The following is a 13,340-nucleotide window of genomic DNA, read 5'->3' as shown; positions in this document are numbered from 1 at the left end:
CTTTCAGAACAGCCCGAGTGTGTGTTCTGAACGGGAGGACTTTTGGCAGCTTGACTCTGCACTATCTCTCTTGTTACTATTGAAAAGGTTTTATCATCTCCACTCGAGTAGGCGAGCCCTTTGGAGTGCTCAGCACAGAGCCAGGGATCACAGCAGGCTCCCGTGGCTGCAGAGGCCTGGGGGCCCTGCATCTTAAAGGTTACTTCTAGCCTTTCATGTCATCAGAAGTCCCTCGTATCCCCTGCACCAGGTGACTGTTAGGCTTCTGTCTCCTGTCGCTAGCTTGTTCCATTTGGTGCTGCTCTAAATGGGTGTTTGCACCCCTCAGGGAGAGGGCGCTCAGCACTATCTCAAGGGCTCTAAGTGCCAGAAGCAGCTGGCACAGCAGACGAGATCTCCCGGGCAGGCCATCAGAAAGCATCCTTGGGGCCATTTCCCACACAAAGCTTTTGGGAAGGAAGTGGGTTGAAATTCCCTACAGGTGCCTTTTCCACACACTCAGACAACTAGAAAACATCTGGAATGCATGCATGTCTTCTTGGTCGTCCCAAGGGTTTTGCTTGGGCTGAAAAGAAACCAATATTCATGTTTCAGTAAAGCCCCTCAGCTACATTAGATGTGGAGAAGCTAAGTGACTTAGAATGACCCTGTCCTGCCCCTCTACACTCCAAATGAGAAACGTGGAGGGACAGAAGAGAGCTGCCTCGGAAATGCTGAGGAGGCTGATGTCATCTCCAGAGCAGGCTGGTAGGGGTCCTTCTAAACACTGCAAGAGGAGTCCTGCCTCACAAAGCAATGGGCCTGTTCTGCACGGAGCAGTGGGTAGTCAGTAGCAGCCCTGGCTCACAAGATGACACAGCTGGTTGAGGTTCTCCTTCTGCTACTAACTAGCACTGGGCCTGATGGCTCCCCCCTCACCTGATCTCCAGTGTAAAGCTGGGTAACATGCTGTGCTTGTTTCTCAAGGTGACTGAGGCTCAATATGATTTTTAAACCTCTCTTGGTTGTGGATTAATATCCAGTGATGGGTAAGAACTCCAGTGATGAGCTGGAAGTTATGAGTTAAAAGATCTATGGAATCAAGGTCATTCTAACCTGATTATATGCAGTGGACACCGTGGGCTGTTCAGCAGCTCCTACTGAAATCCGCCATCTTGGGTCTCTCCCCCACATGTCCCTCCACCCAGCAATGCTCAGAGTAGCCACCACACGCCCTTCGCGTCTCACAACCCCAGGACAGCCCTAGTGGGGACATAAGCCCATCACGGTGTGGGTTGGGAGTCCCCAGAGACTAAATGCCTTATACTTGGAAAGTCCTCGTCCTCGTAAGAACTCACTGAATTTCCTGTCCACTCCCCACTCCCCCCATGTCCCTGGGAAGGGCTGACACCTGAGGGGAGGTAGGCGGGGGTGCAGGCCAGGCCTGGGCATCAGAGCCAGGTTAACCAGGTAGGTACCTGCAGTCATCTCCTCCAGTGCTGACCACATACTTGTCGTCATGAGAGAAACGGATGTTTGTCACGTGAGCTGAGTGACCAAAGTAACGCTTATGTTTGGCCTGTGAGCAAAAGTGAATGGAGATGATTAAGAGACCCTTTTCCTTCCAGCAACCACCGACTACTTCCAGGACTCAATTCCCCGCCTCCCAGGACCCTCCTTCACCCATGGGGCTCCCATTTAGTCTGGTCTCTGTTAGCCAGTGTTTCACTGGCCTCCTGTCTCATTCTCGCCCCACTTATGGCCATTCTGTCCACCCCCCCATTCTCCTGGCTTCCAGGACTTCCCCTCCTGAGGGAGATGAGAAGGTTGGGTGTTGCCAAATCTCCACAGGGATGTGACAAGAGTCCTCTTGTTCTAGGTTTTAGATGGCCATCTAGATGCGGCCACTGTCCTGGCAGACTACAGAACAGAGAGCCTGCAGGCAGTGCAGGGAGACTTTAAGGAAAACTCACAAATTTTTCTGTGCATGGAAAATCAAAGAGCTTCACCAGCCCAAAGTCGTCTCCTGTGACAATGTTCAGTCCAGCATGGGTTACACACGCACAGTTGACATCAGCCTTGTCTGCATTTCGTGGCCAGATGCCAATGACTTCGTCTCCCAAAATGCTGTTCCAAAAGGAAGGGGTGTTAGATGTGTGAGAAGGCTTCCTGCAGTCAGGCACACTCTCCAAGGGATAAGAGGAAAACTGAATACGTCATGTAGCTCTTATGGCCTGACAGCATCTGTCCCCTCCCCTCTGGACACCTGGCCCAGCTCTTAACTATTCTCTGCCCCAGTCCCCTTTATCCCCCAAAGGAATGTTACCTCCATCTTTGATTCTCTTCCTCTTCCCTACAGTGTTTCTGAGCATATGTAGGTTTGAGAGAAGAGTGGGGGCTCCTTCAAGCTCACAGGTTGGTGGTCTCTTTTGAACTGGCAAGGCACTGTTACCTGGCAGTTCTAGCCCTGGGGGCTGGAGGTGGCCTCCCAGTCTACCATGGGGTGGTAGGGTGGTGGTGGGGCTTGGCCAAGAGCTGGGAGATGGTTTCCCTTTGACCTTGCTGAATGGGGCTGGGGCTGGGGCTGGGGCTGGGTAGGACAGATTACACAAAAAGAGGGACTTTGCATTTCAAAAGCCCAGGCTGGTAGCAAGAATCCTTCTGCCCCCACCCCTGCAAAGGAAAGACAGCCCTGTCTCTAAGCCACTTCAGATCCCATCCACACACACACACTTGGAGGCTGAGCCTGGGACAAGAGTCTCCCTTGTGACCTTTTCCTCAAGAAGTGTTTTCCTCCAGTCACCTTGTCCAGGAGGCCCAGGTGATCTTCTCAATGACCATGGCTTCGGTTACCTGCTTCCCCAGGGGGACCTCGTGCACCTGGCGCTTGTAGGCTCCTGTTGACACCTGCAAGTGGAAGGCAGCCATGCCCGTCAACCTTCTTTCCTGTCCAAAGGGAACAGGTGTCTATCCTTTGGGTGTACTGTTTCCCAACCTCCACAACCCCAGGACTTTTCACTGATCCCAAGTTCAGCTCCAGGCTGCCAAGCCTGTGGTCAGCCCAGGGCAAAATTTACACAAACAGGGTGTTTTTCCATCCATTTTCTCACTATTTCCAAAGCCCTAAAGCAGTGGTACTCCCAAGTGTGGCTCTGGACCAGCAGCATCAGCGTCACCTGGAACCTTGTTAGAAATGCACATTTTGGGGCCCCCACCCCAGACCTACCCACTCAGGCTCGGGGTGGGCCCGGCAATCTGTGTTAACAAGGCCTCCAGGTAACTCGAGTGCTCACTCAAGTCTGGGAATCTCTGTTCCCAGAGGACCAAGGTCCTTGGGTACAGACCTGAGGCAAGTTTCCTTGTGGACAGCCAGTGATACAGATGATTTCTGAAGTATCTTGGACCTGATCCTAGTTTCTCTGGGGACCTTCTGGAAGAAACTGATCACTTGCCAGAAAATGGCTGCTGCCTCCATCTCCAGACCCCTCTCGCCCTGCAGGGGTTGCCTCTAGCCCAGCCACCCCAGACTTTCCTGCTGTTCAGGAATGAGCCGAGATCCCTCCCACAACAGGGCCTTCACGCACAAGGCCTGGAACCTGGAACCGTGTTCCCACCCCTCTGTTGGCCAGCTCTTACACACCCTACAGCCTTCAGTGTAAATATCTGTGTGGAAAGGAAGTCAATCCAAACTCCGTGCTTGTTAAGCTCCCAGAGCACACTGTACTTTTCCTTCTCAGCACATAACCACAATTTGTAGTTGTATGTACATTTTGTGATGATTTGTTTGATGCTCAGCTTCTCCATGACAAGACATGTTCCAGGGACATGGAACAAAGGGGACCAGGCCCATTTTGTCCACCCAAAAGCCTAGCAGAGTGCCTGGTTCAGTAAACATTTGATGAATGAACGACACTCTCTCCTCCCACAATGACTACCAATTCCAGGCCGGCTCACAAATGCATGCTATTTGTTCAAAGTGCTAGAGAAATCATTCTATTTTCAGCTCTAAGTGCCAAGGCGGGGACTCCTCCCCACTGGTCAGTCCCCCCACGGCCAGTGATGGGCTCACTCCAGGCTGTTTGGAGTCCGGGTCCTGAGTGTGGAAGGACCACACTACCCAGTGGGATCTGGAATTGAAATCAGTAAGTATAGGAAGCAACCCAGGCTCTGGTGCAGCCCCAGAGAATGAGGGATTAGACAGCTCTTCAGGGGCGGTGCTGAAAGGAGGATCAGAGATGAGGGCTTGTGTTTCCCGCTTTCCTACTGAAGAATAAGTCTACTACTTTAAATTCTATTCAACTTTCTTAAATTCTCTATGCCTCTGTTTTTTCATTTATAATACGGGGGGAAAGTAACAATACTTACATGGTTCCTGTGAAGAGTCAATTGGCAAACTGCCCAGCACAGTCAGCACTACTCTTACTACTGGTTGCCCCAGATGTTAGTAAAGCCGAAGCCTACCTGGATGTATCTGCCATCTGCGGAAAAATCCATCTGGATGACAAAGCTTGGGATATCTTTGCAGTAGCCAATGCGGTTCAGACTTGTGCCCTGAGTGAGGTCATAGAAGTCCACTGTGTGTTCAGAAGAACCAACGGCTAAGAATCTGCTGTCTGGGCTGATTCTAGAAAAAGCAATTCAAGAGCACGGTCTGTGAGGAGGGCTGTTTGGGGCTGGCCGGGCACGAGGTCTGCTCTGGACAGGCCTCCCAAGGTCAAAGGCAATGAGATCACTCTTCCCGGTTCACAGATGGTGAGCTTCTCCTTATGGGTTACGGAATCTGACAGCTTCTCTGTATCAAATCCCCCGAAAGTAAGGAAATGGATGCGTACAGCCTTCTGTAGAACGGCGTTTCACAGAAAGTTTTTTACCACACTCTTAGGGAAATGAGCAAAGACAGGTCAGAATTAACATGTGAGAGGGTCTCCTTCCAAAGCTGGCTCATTGAAAAGGACCTTCTCACAGCTGAGTTCTTCATTCCAGCCATGACCCTGCTCCAACGGGACCCACAGGAGGGAGGACGCCCACCCTTTCTCCTCCCTGCCCAGACCACCTGCTATGTACCTGATATCCTGGATAGCAGACTTCCGGTCTCGTTTCTTCCCCCAGACTTTCAGGCTGTTCACTAACAAGACGACAAACTCTCCGTTCTTCATGCCAATGGCCACCATCTCCCCGTTAGGGCTGTAGGCTGCACATCTGGCCGCGTGGCCCAGGCTCACCTTGTTCAGTAGTTTCTACATTGACACAAAGTAACACCACCTGAGCCCTTGGCCACCTCGGCTGGTCTCCTGGGAAGTCCTGCCCCCGGGCTGGAGCCGTCAGGCCGCCTCTGCTGCCTGGGGAGGCCTCCTAACCTCTGGCTTCTCAGAGTAAGTGTCCCTGAATGGCCAAGGTGGCCAGTATGTCTTGACTGAGCAGCTTGGGAGACAACATGTTTTAGAGTCGGGGTTGGTAAACTTTATCTGTGAGCGGTTTGGTGGTTAATATTTTTAGGCTTTGGGGTCCCTACGGTCCCTTACAACCACTTGGCTCTGCCGACGTAGCCTGAAAGCAGCCATGGGCGCCGACAGAAACGGAAGAGCATGGCTGGCTTTGCAAAGATGGGCAGTGGGCAGACCCGAGCCTCGGGCCGCAGCCTGCTGACCTCCTGCTCAGGGCAAAGGGCTTGTGCTTCGGCATCGGTTAGTTCAGATCCCGACTCCTGGCCTTGTCCCTAGCTGGGCGTTTGGCTAAGTTACTTCTCCATTTTCCCACGTGTAGAGAAGCGATATTAATACTGGTCTTGCAAGGATGTTGTAGGCATTAATGACAGTGTCTGTGCAGCATCTGTATGTAGTAGGTATTAATAAACATAATAAATAATTAGGAGTTAACAAGTGTGACTATAACAACCACACTTTGGCTTTTCCATGTCTGTTCTTTGATCCTTACCCTGAAAACATGACTGAAACATTTACTAGCCATTTCGTAATGAAACCAAGTATTTTAATTATTAGAACCTAACTACTTGTTTTAATATCAGCTAAGGCTTAGTCACATTAACCTCCCCCCACCACCAGATCATTCCTTGCTTTTTTACATTTTCATTCCAGATGAGTCTTTTTGGAAATTTTTTGAATTTTTAAATTGTTTTTCCAAACTCTAAGAGAAACTTTGCTGGGATTTTGATTGAAATGTTCCACTTGAGAACATCTGACATTTTAAAATCATTTTTAGTCTTCCCACCCAGGGAAGACATAACTTGTCTAAGTTTTTTAGTTTTGTGGGTTCTTTCTTGACAAGAGAATAACTGTTCTCAACTAGATTATTCCTGGGCTATAAATATTCATAGATGGATACACAGCTAAAAGGTCTACGTATAGACTGGGGGCGTGTGAATAGGCCTCCTTATCATTAGGCTCTCTCACTTCCCTGCTGACCAGTGGCTGTTTTCCTATGTGGCCCCATCCCCTCTCTCTGGTCTGACACTGGCCAGACCTCTCCTCCCTCCGGGCTGTCACTGCTCTGAGACCACTTGTGAGCATCCTAGCCCGGGCAGCGTTGGGCCCTCACCTTGTCAGCCAGGTCCCAGATGCGGGCTGTGCCGTCGTTGCTGGCAGAGATGAAGATGTCCTTGGAGGGGTGTGTGGCCAGGCCCCAGATCTCCCCTTCCATGTGTCCATCAATCAGGATGTTGGAAGCAGCGTTTTTTTCACCAACTTCAATTATTTCTCCATCCTTGGTCCCCACTAAAATTTTTCCCTGTTGTAATCAAAACACTATTAGGAAAAAAAGACAAATACTGTAGGATCCCAGTCATATGAAGGGCCTATAGTAGTCAAATTTATAGAGACACAGAGTAGAATGGTGGTTGCCGGGGGCTGGGGCAAAGAGAGTGACTGTTTAATAGATGCAGAGCTTCAGTTTTACAGCATGAGAAGTGTTCTGTGGAGGGATGGTGGTCATGGTTGCACAACAATGTGAACGTAGTTAATACCACTGACCTGCCCACTTAAGAGTGGTTAAGTGGTAAATTTTACGTTCTCTACATTTTGTCACAAATTAAAATAAAATAATTTTAAAAAGACACTATGAGCAACCTGGGAAAGTGCCTTTACTGGCACTGGTATTGAAACAGGAAGAGCCAAGCGGTGTTTTGTTTTTAAGTACTTTGTCCATCCTTCAGCGACCCCCTCACTTAGCCCTTTCTCCCTCCACCATGCTGGGGGACTCCACCGGAGTTCTCCATCCTCTCGTCTCTGCTGGGACGTTCCAGGCACTGCAAGCTCACTGCAGAGCAGGGCAGCCAACCTCTGTTCTTGGACAGCTCAAACGCTTCCTAAGTTCTCCCTCACACTGAACAAAAATCCATCTCTTGATGACTTCCAGGTTCTGGCTTCATCTCCCACTTGTCTAATCACCCTTCCAGATACACCATCTTCTCCCATTTGTCTAATTACCCTTCCAGATACACCATCTATCTACTTAAAAACAAAACTCCCAATTTCAAATTATGCAGACTCCAAGTCAGGTTGGCCTTTTTAATGGAAAGCATCTAGAGAGCAAATTCTTAGACTGACACCAATTCCAAAACATAAACACGAGGTATTAAATCGTGGTTAGGAGATTTGTTTTCAAGTGCCTCAGAATCTCCTGAGGAATTAAAAAAATAATTAAAACTAAAAAAGGAAAATACTCTTCAAGGCCCCACCCCTGAGATTTGATTTGCCACTGTGGGTGGGAGCCTGGACATCTCGGTTTAAAAAAACCAACAAAACAAAACAAAACCCTCCACAGTTGTGTTTGATGCTCAGCCCAGGCACGCCTTGAAAACCAGAGGCTCTGAGTCAGACAGTTGGTAGTCCTGACTCTCCCCTTCCTGGCTGTGTGACATGGGCAGGGGCAAACCATTCCTATCTCTGTGCCTGTAACAGTACCGTCTATGCTGAGGGCCGCGAACACCTACTGACTGTGGCCGTGTGCCGGCCACAGTGAAAGGCCCTGAGCATGCGTGATGCGTGCGATCCTCCCAACACCCCATCTGCCGGACACAGAAAGGCTCAGTAACACGCCGCGTCACGCGGCCAGCCCTCCCGGGGTAGTTGCGGTTTGCACCCAGGTCAGTCTGCCTTTGCTAAGCTTCCTCCTCTCTGCAGTCTGAGTCACACTCTAGAGGCTGGTTTTAAGGATTCCAGCACCCAGAACAGGGCAAGCATCTGGCCGGGAAGGTCTGTGCTAACTCAGGACGGGCCCACCCGGGCAAGCCCAGCGCGGCCACTCACTTTGCCGCGGCACACGGAGCGCACGCACTCCACCAGCTGCCCCGTCTCCAGCTGGAAGGCCCGGCAGCGCTTCATCTCCTGGTCCCATAGTTTCACAGCGCCCCCTTCTTTGGTCCTGAAAAAGATCAAGAACATCTAGCATGTTAGCCCTCGTCCTGAGCCCACTCCTCCCTTCTCTCCCATCATCTCATCCAGGTCCCGGCCCCTCACGCCGGGCCCAGCAGGACAGACCCGTTCATCAGCCCTGCTAACGGCTCCCCTACCCCCCCACCCCCCGCAACCCCTTGAACTTGCAGATTCCCTGGAACACTTTCAAATGCCACAATCATGGAGGGAAAGAGAATGGTAATTAAAAAAAAAATCAAGCTATGTTTTTATTAGATCAAACAGGAAAAGCAACGTTTCTCCTGTTTTCCTGCTTCACTTTGACATCATCCTGGTGGGGACCAGTCTCTCCCCTCTTCTCACCCCTCCTCCCTCATCCCCAAGAGCTACTGACAGCAACACCTGATGGACAGCAGAGTCACAGGGTCTGTTCAAGAATACCTCTCTGGTTTTTAAACTACCACCACACCACCTCTCTCCTTCCCTGGTCCTGACTTCTGAAGGTTCTGCCCCAGGGCCCTCTGGGAGAGACAGCCGACTCATCTCCCTCATGCAGAAAAAACAGGAGAGGAAAAATCTGCATCTTCTCCAAGTTGAAGATGCTTCTGTATCTCCCAAGACAATAACCAAAGACCAGTTGTTCCCAGAGGAGCTTCGGCTTACGGCCGCTCTTTCCCGCCGGTCACTATGAGTCCATCCCGAAGGGTCGTGTACATGGTGAAGACGGGGCCTGTGTGAGCCTTGGCCACCAGCCGGATGAGGAAGTGGTCCTTCCACACGTAGACGTCGCCGTTGATGGCACCCGTGAAAGTGAGGTTGTTCTGTAAACAAAGGGACACCTTCCACGTGGGGACACGGGCCATACCTCGCGAGAGGGCCCCCCCATACCTCCTCACTCCTCTGTTAAGGCACAAGGGCCAGAGAAACACACACCCAAATTGACCTCTTGAGCCTGGGACAGGCAAGAGAACTCCAGGAAACCCCCAGAAGCATACAATAAGGAAACCACCGGGCTTGCGATTCACTCTGTTGAGTCAGTTTTGGGGACAGTTCATTTCCCCACTGAGTGTAGCTCTGCTTTTAAATGAACTTGATTCTGTGAGCAGCCCCAGGGGACAACAGGGGAAGGGGCGAGATCCAGCCTAAAGGAAACCTTCCTGGGCTGGTCTACAAGGTGAGTAAACCCACAGCCAGAGGACCAAGCGCTGGCTGTGTTCCAAAATGTCCCAGGTGAGCTTGTGTTGGCTGAGGGCACCCCAAGGCCTACGTAAGGGTGTCAGTGAGGGGACCTGTGATACAAGAGGGCACAGGTGGGGAAAAGGGATGCTGTCCAGTGGTGGGAATGTCCCCACAGCTCTGCAGCCATCTAGCCTGGTCATTCAGGCTTGCAAGTCAGTCTGTCTCTGGAATAACAAAACTCCTGCCCTCGGTGGGAGTCTGGCTTTTTTCTGATTAACATTTTAGGGGGAAAATGGGGAAAAAATACAATCAACTCATCCATCTGTGCTAAAAGGGAACAACGGTTGCAAATAAGCCAGTAAAGGAGTTACTGTGGAAACGGCTTTCTTGTTTTTCGTAGCTTCTTAGCTACACCTGCCCCCCAAGCCCACGCCCACACCCAGGGGTTTGGGTCCCCTCTCAGGAAGCTTCTGCTGGAACTCACAGCACCGAAGGCCACAGCAAGCATCGTCTGCATCTTGGCAGCCTCCATGGATCCAATGACCCCTTTCTTGTAAAGCAGGGCACTGCCTGCCAGGGTCCAGAACTTCATGTGTTTGACCCCGACAGACACAAACTGCGTGTCTGAGTCGGGGCGAAATTCCACCACGAATATGCGCTCCAGGTGACCCCCTCGGCTGGCAACCTTGGCACCTGTGCGGGAGAGAGAGTCCAGTGAGGTGGGTCCTGTGCTCCCGGGCAGGCAGGGGAGCTGCAGCCCAGGACAGACGGTTCTTCGTTCCAGCAAGGCCCAGGGCACACTTCCCTGTTCTTTCTTCTCCAACGTCCCCCTCCCACCTTCAGACACTACTCCCAGGGAGGGAAAGAGCGTGTCTGGGAACTTTCCAGAGCAGCAGGTGCGGCTAACAGAATGCCCTTCCCTGCACTCTACCCCAGGTCCATGAGCCACATCCAGGCATCTGTGAACACAGCAAGGAAGGATGGCCCAGGAGATAGAAGCTTCTAGATATGAGAAAAGGCCAAAAGGCTTAAGGGCATCTTCCATCTGGCCACCTCCAATCTCCAGCATCGCCACTGGGTTCACCCCACAGGACCAGTGTCACTGGAGACTCACATTCCTTTAGACAGTTTCTGTTTTTCTCCAAGATTCTCTGCCTTTAATTTCTTTAAAAAGTTCCTCATATTCCTTCTTCTTTCATGGTTTTTAGGTTTAGAATTTTTACCTTTTATATTTTATTACTAGTCTTTTTCCTCAACCCTATTTATGTTTTTTTTTAATCTCCTGACTTTTACTTAATCTTTGCCTTAATCAAATCCCAACTCCACTGTTTGTTTGTAGAACAACTTTGGAAAAGTTATTTTAATATCTTTATGCCTCAGTTTCCTCACCTGTAAATCGGGGATAACAGTTACCATTTTCTAAGCTGTTGTGGAGACTAAAACAATTGATACAAGGGAAGCCCTCAGAACGGTGCTTTATGCACTGAGGGTTCTCCACGGAGTAACCACAGTATTGTTATCACTCTTTTAGCTCTTTTGGCTTCTAGTCTTTTATCCTGTATTTTAAACCCCATCTATTTTTATCTCATCATTACTTTCCAGCTTTTGAGTTTTTAATGTTTATTTTAAATATCTTTTCTTCCCATTTTCTTCAAACTTGTTCTTAATGTCTTAGCTCCAACTTCCTCCTCCTCATCTCCTCTCCCTATCGGATTTACTCACATGTTTTTTCCCTCCCCTTTTCCTCCTCCCTTCGTTTTTACCTGGCTTTCTGTTAGCGAGCTGGTGGCGGTGGTTCTCACACGGCTGGGCCAGCACAGCCCTGACACTCCCTCCCGGAACCCCTTCCCAAGAGCGGCTGGGAAGACCCATGGGTCACCCCTCACGGCAGAAATTCTCTCTCTGCAGATGGAATGCCTGGCTTATTGGAACAGATTCCCCACTACCTAGGGCCCAGAGGTTTTAAAACCCACAGTCCCCAACGGTACTGTGAACTAAGTTAAAAGACAAACAACAGACTGGGAGAAAACATGTACAACGTTCTAAGAAACAAAGAATTAACATTAATAACTAGTAAAGAACTACAAGGCATAAGCAGAAGATAAACAACCCTCCCAAACCCACAGTGGAAAAAGGATCTGAACAGCTGAATTGCAGAAAAAGCAATATAAGTGGATAATAAAGAGATGGAAAGAGGACTGATTCCAGCAGTCATGGGGAAAATGCAAAATAAACTACTAAGATGCACATTTCTTTTAAGCCACTGTTTGCTTTCTCCTTGTTTTAATCTCATGGACACTTCTAATTGTGGAAATGCCTGTCCCCCTCTTTGCATTGGCTTCTAGGTTGCTCAGAACAAATTTCATACAAGTATCTAGGACCTGACAACATTCATTTTATAGATTAAGCTCATTTTTTCACTCTATCTAATTCTGTTTCTTACACACACACACACACACACCCCAAGAATTCCACAAAACAACTTGCTAAAGACAAATGAGAAATGAATAATATGCTCTCTGATGATAATAAGGTAGTAGGTATGAACCTCCCCCTAAACCATATTATTTATCTGTAAGCAGGACTTGAAGTGAAGGCAAAAACCATACACAATCAGTTCAGTTTAAAAGCTGTGGTTAGTAACAGGCTGTTAGATATTATCACTAGCTCACAACTCTTCTGTACAGACCCACGCACCGGTTCCGACAAAGACAATGGGAGCAAGTTACCAAAGAGAATTCTTCTCTTTTTCTGGGAGCTTATTTAAGTCCTGGCTCCTTCAAACCACCTTTGGGAGGTCAGAAGGGGCCCCAGGTGAGCAAGAGGCAAGGCAGGGGCAGGTACTGGGCTGGTGCACAGCCAGAGCGGATGGATGCTGCCCAGAAGGACAGGTGGGGAAGTGAGGACAGAGAGCCTGAACTGAAAAGGACAAGACACGATAGGGTCTAATATGATAACTTTCTTCCACGGAACTAGGAATAAAATCTTGGCTACCCTGAGAGTACAGTTACTACTGAGGAAGAGGAACTATGAGGCAAGTCACACCCTCACCTAAGGGCTCTGCAAGAGCTTTCCAACAGTGGGTGGGCTGGCTTGTGAAGTGACGCGGGCCACATCCTTGCAAGTACTCAAACAGAGAACAGCAGTCAGCTGTCAGGCATGCACTTGGAGGGATTTCTCCATGGATGGATCCTGACTGGGCAGGAAGACTTCTCCAGCCCTGCCGACTCTAAGATGCTGTATGTCTATCATTTAAGATGCTCAATTTCTCATCTGAGGCTGAGTTCATTTCATTAGCTGTCCATTTGACATCACAAGGAACGACCTGCATCCCCGAGATACAGATTATAGGGCCATTTGGACACAACATACCGATGAACAAGGAAGTGAGAAATGGATGGATTATGACAAGTGAGTCTCACCATAAACACCTGCAGGTCCCCATCCTCTTCCCCCGACAGGGGCTCAGGAGGGATTGGCACTTTCCTCCCACTGGGCTCATCTCTTTACAAGTCCCCGCTCACGGCCCCCTCCATGGGAGGATGCGGAGATAATGGGATGCCAGGAGCCCTGGATTGGAGAAGTGCCATCTCTGCATGCCAGGCTCAGCGTGCCCCAGATACAGGCGCCCTGGCCGGAGACAGACCTCATTAACGTCTTAAGCAATTGGATCTGCTTTTGCCAACCTGAGAATATACTCAGAAGACTGCACATCATGGATTTGAAGATGAGCATCAACTTAGTGGCAGCCTCTGCGTGCACGTGTGTTGGGGGAGGACAAGAAAAAAATCCTGTTAAACCTTAATTATCACG

General features: G+C 49.7%; 1 protein-coding gene across 1 annotated transcript in view; it reads right to left on the bottom strand.

Moving 5' to 3' along the window:
- Nucleotides 1-13,340, bottom strand: part of EML6 (EMAP like 6) — a 215,429-nt gene that overhangs the window by 1,923 nt on the left and 200,166 nt on the right. Inside the window, 9 exon segments of the mRNA XM_032497555.1 lie at nt 1,458-1,558; nt 1,953-2,106; nt 2,783-2,886; nt 4,441-4,603; nt 5,044-5,216; nt 6,535-6,723; nt 8,244-8,358; nt 9,012-9,169; nt 10,012-10,220. Of these exon segments, the coding sequence (XP_032353446.1) occupies nt 1,458-1,558; nt 1,953-2,106; nt 2,783-2,886; nt 4,441-4,603; nt 5,044-5,216; nt 6,535-6,723; nt 8,244-8,358; nt 9,012-9,169; nt 10,012-10,220 (1,366 nt within the window).

The sequence above is a fragment of the Camelus ferus genome, chromosome 15 (genome assembly GCF_009834535.1).
Source record: "Camelus ferus isolate YT-003-E chromosome 15, BCGSAC_Cfer_1.0, whole genome shotgun sequence".
In the NCBI taxonomy this organism is placed as follows: domain Eukaryota; kingdom Metazoa; phylum Chordata; class Mammalia; order Artiodactyla; family Camelidae; genus Camelus; species Camelus ferus.
Note: the sequence above shows the minus strand (reverse complement) of the source record. Positions and strands in the feature narration are given on the sequence as shown.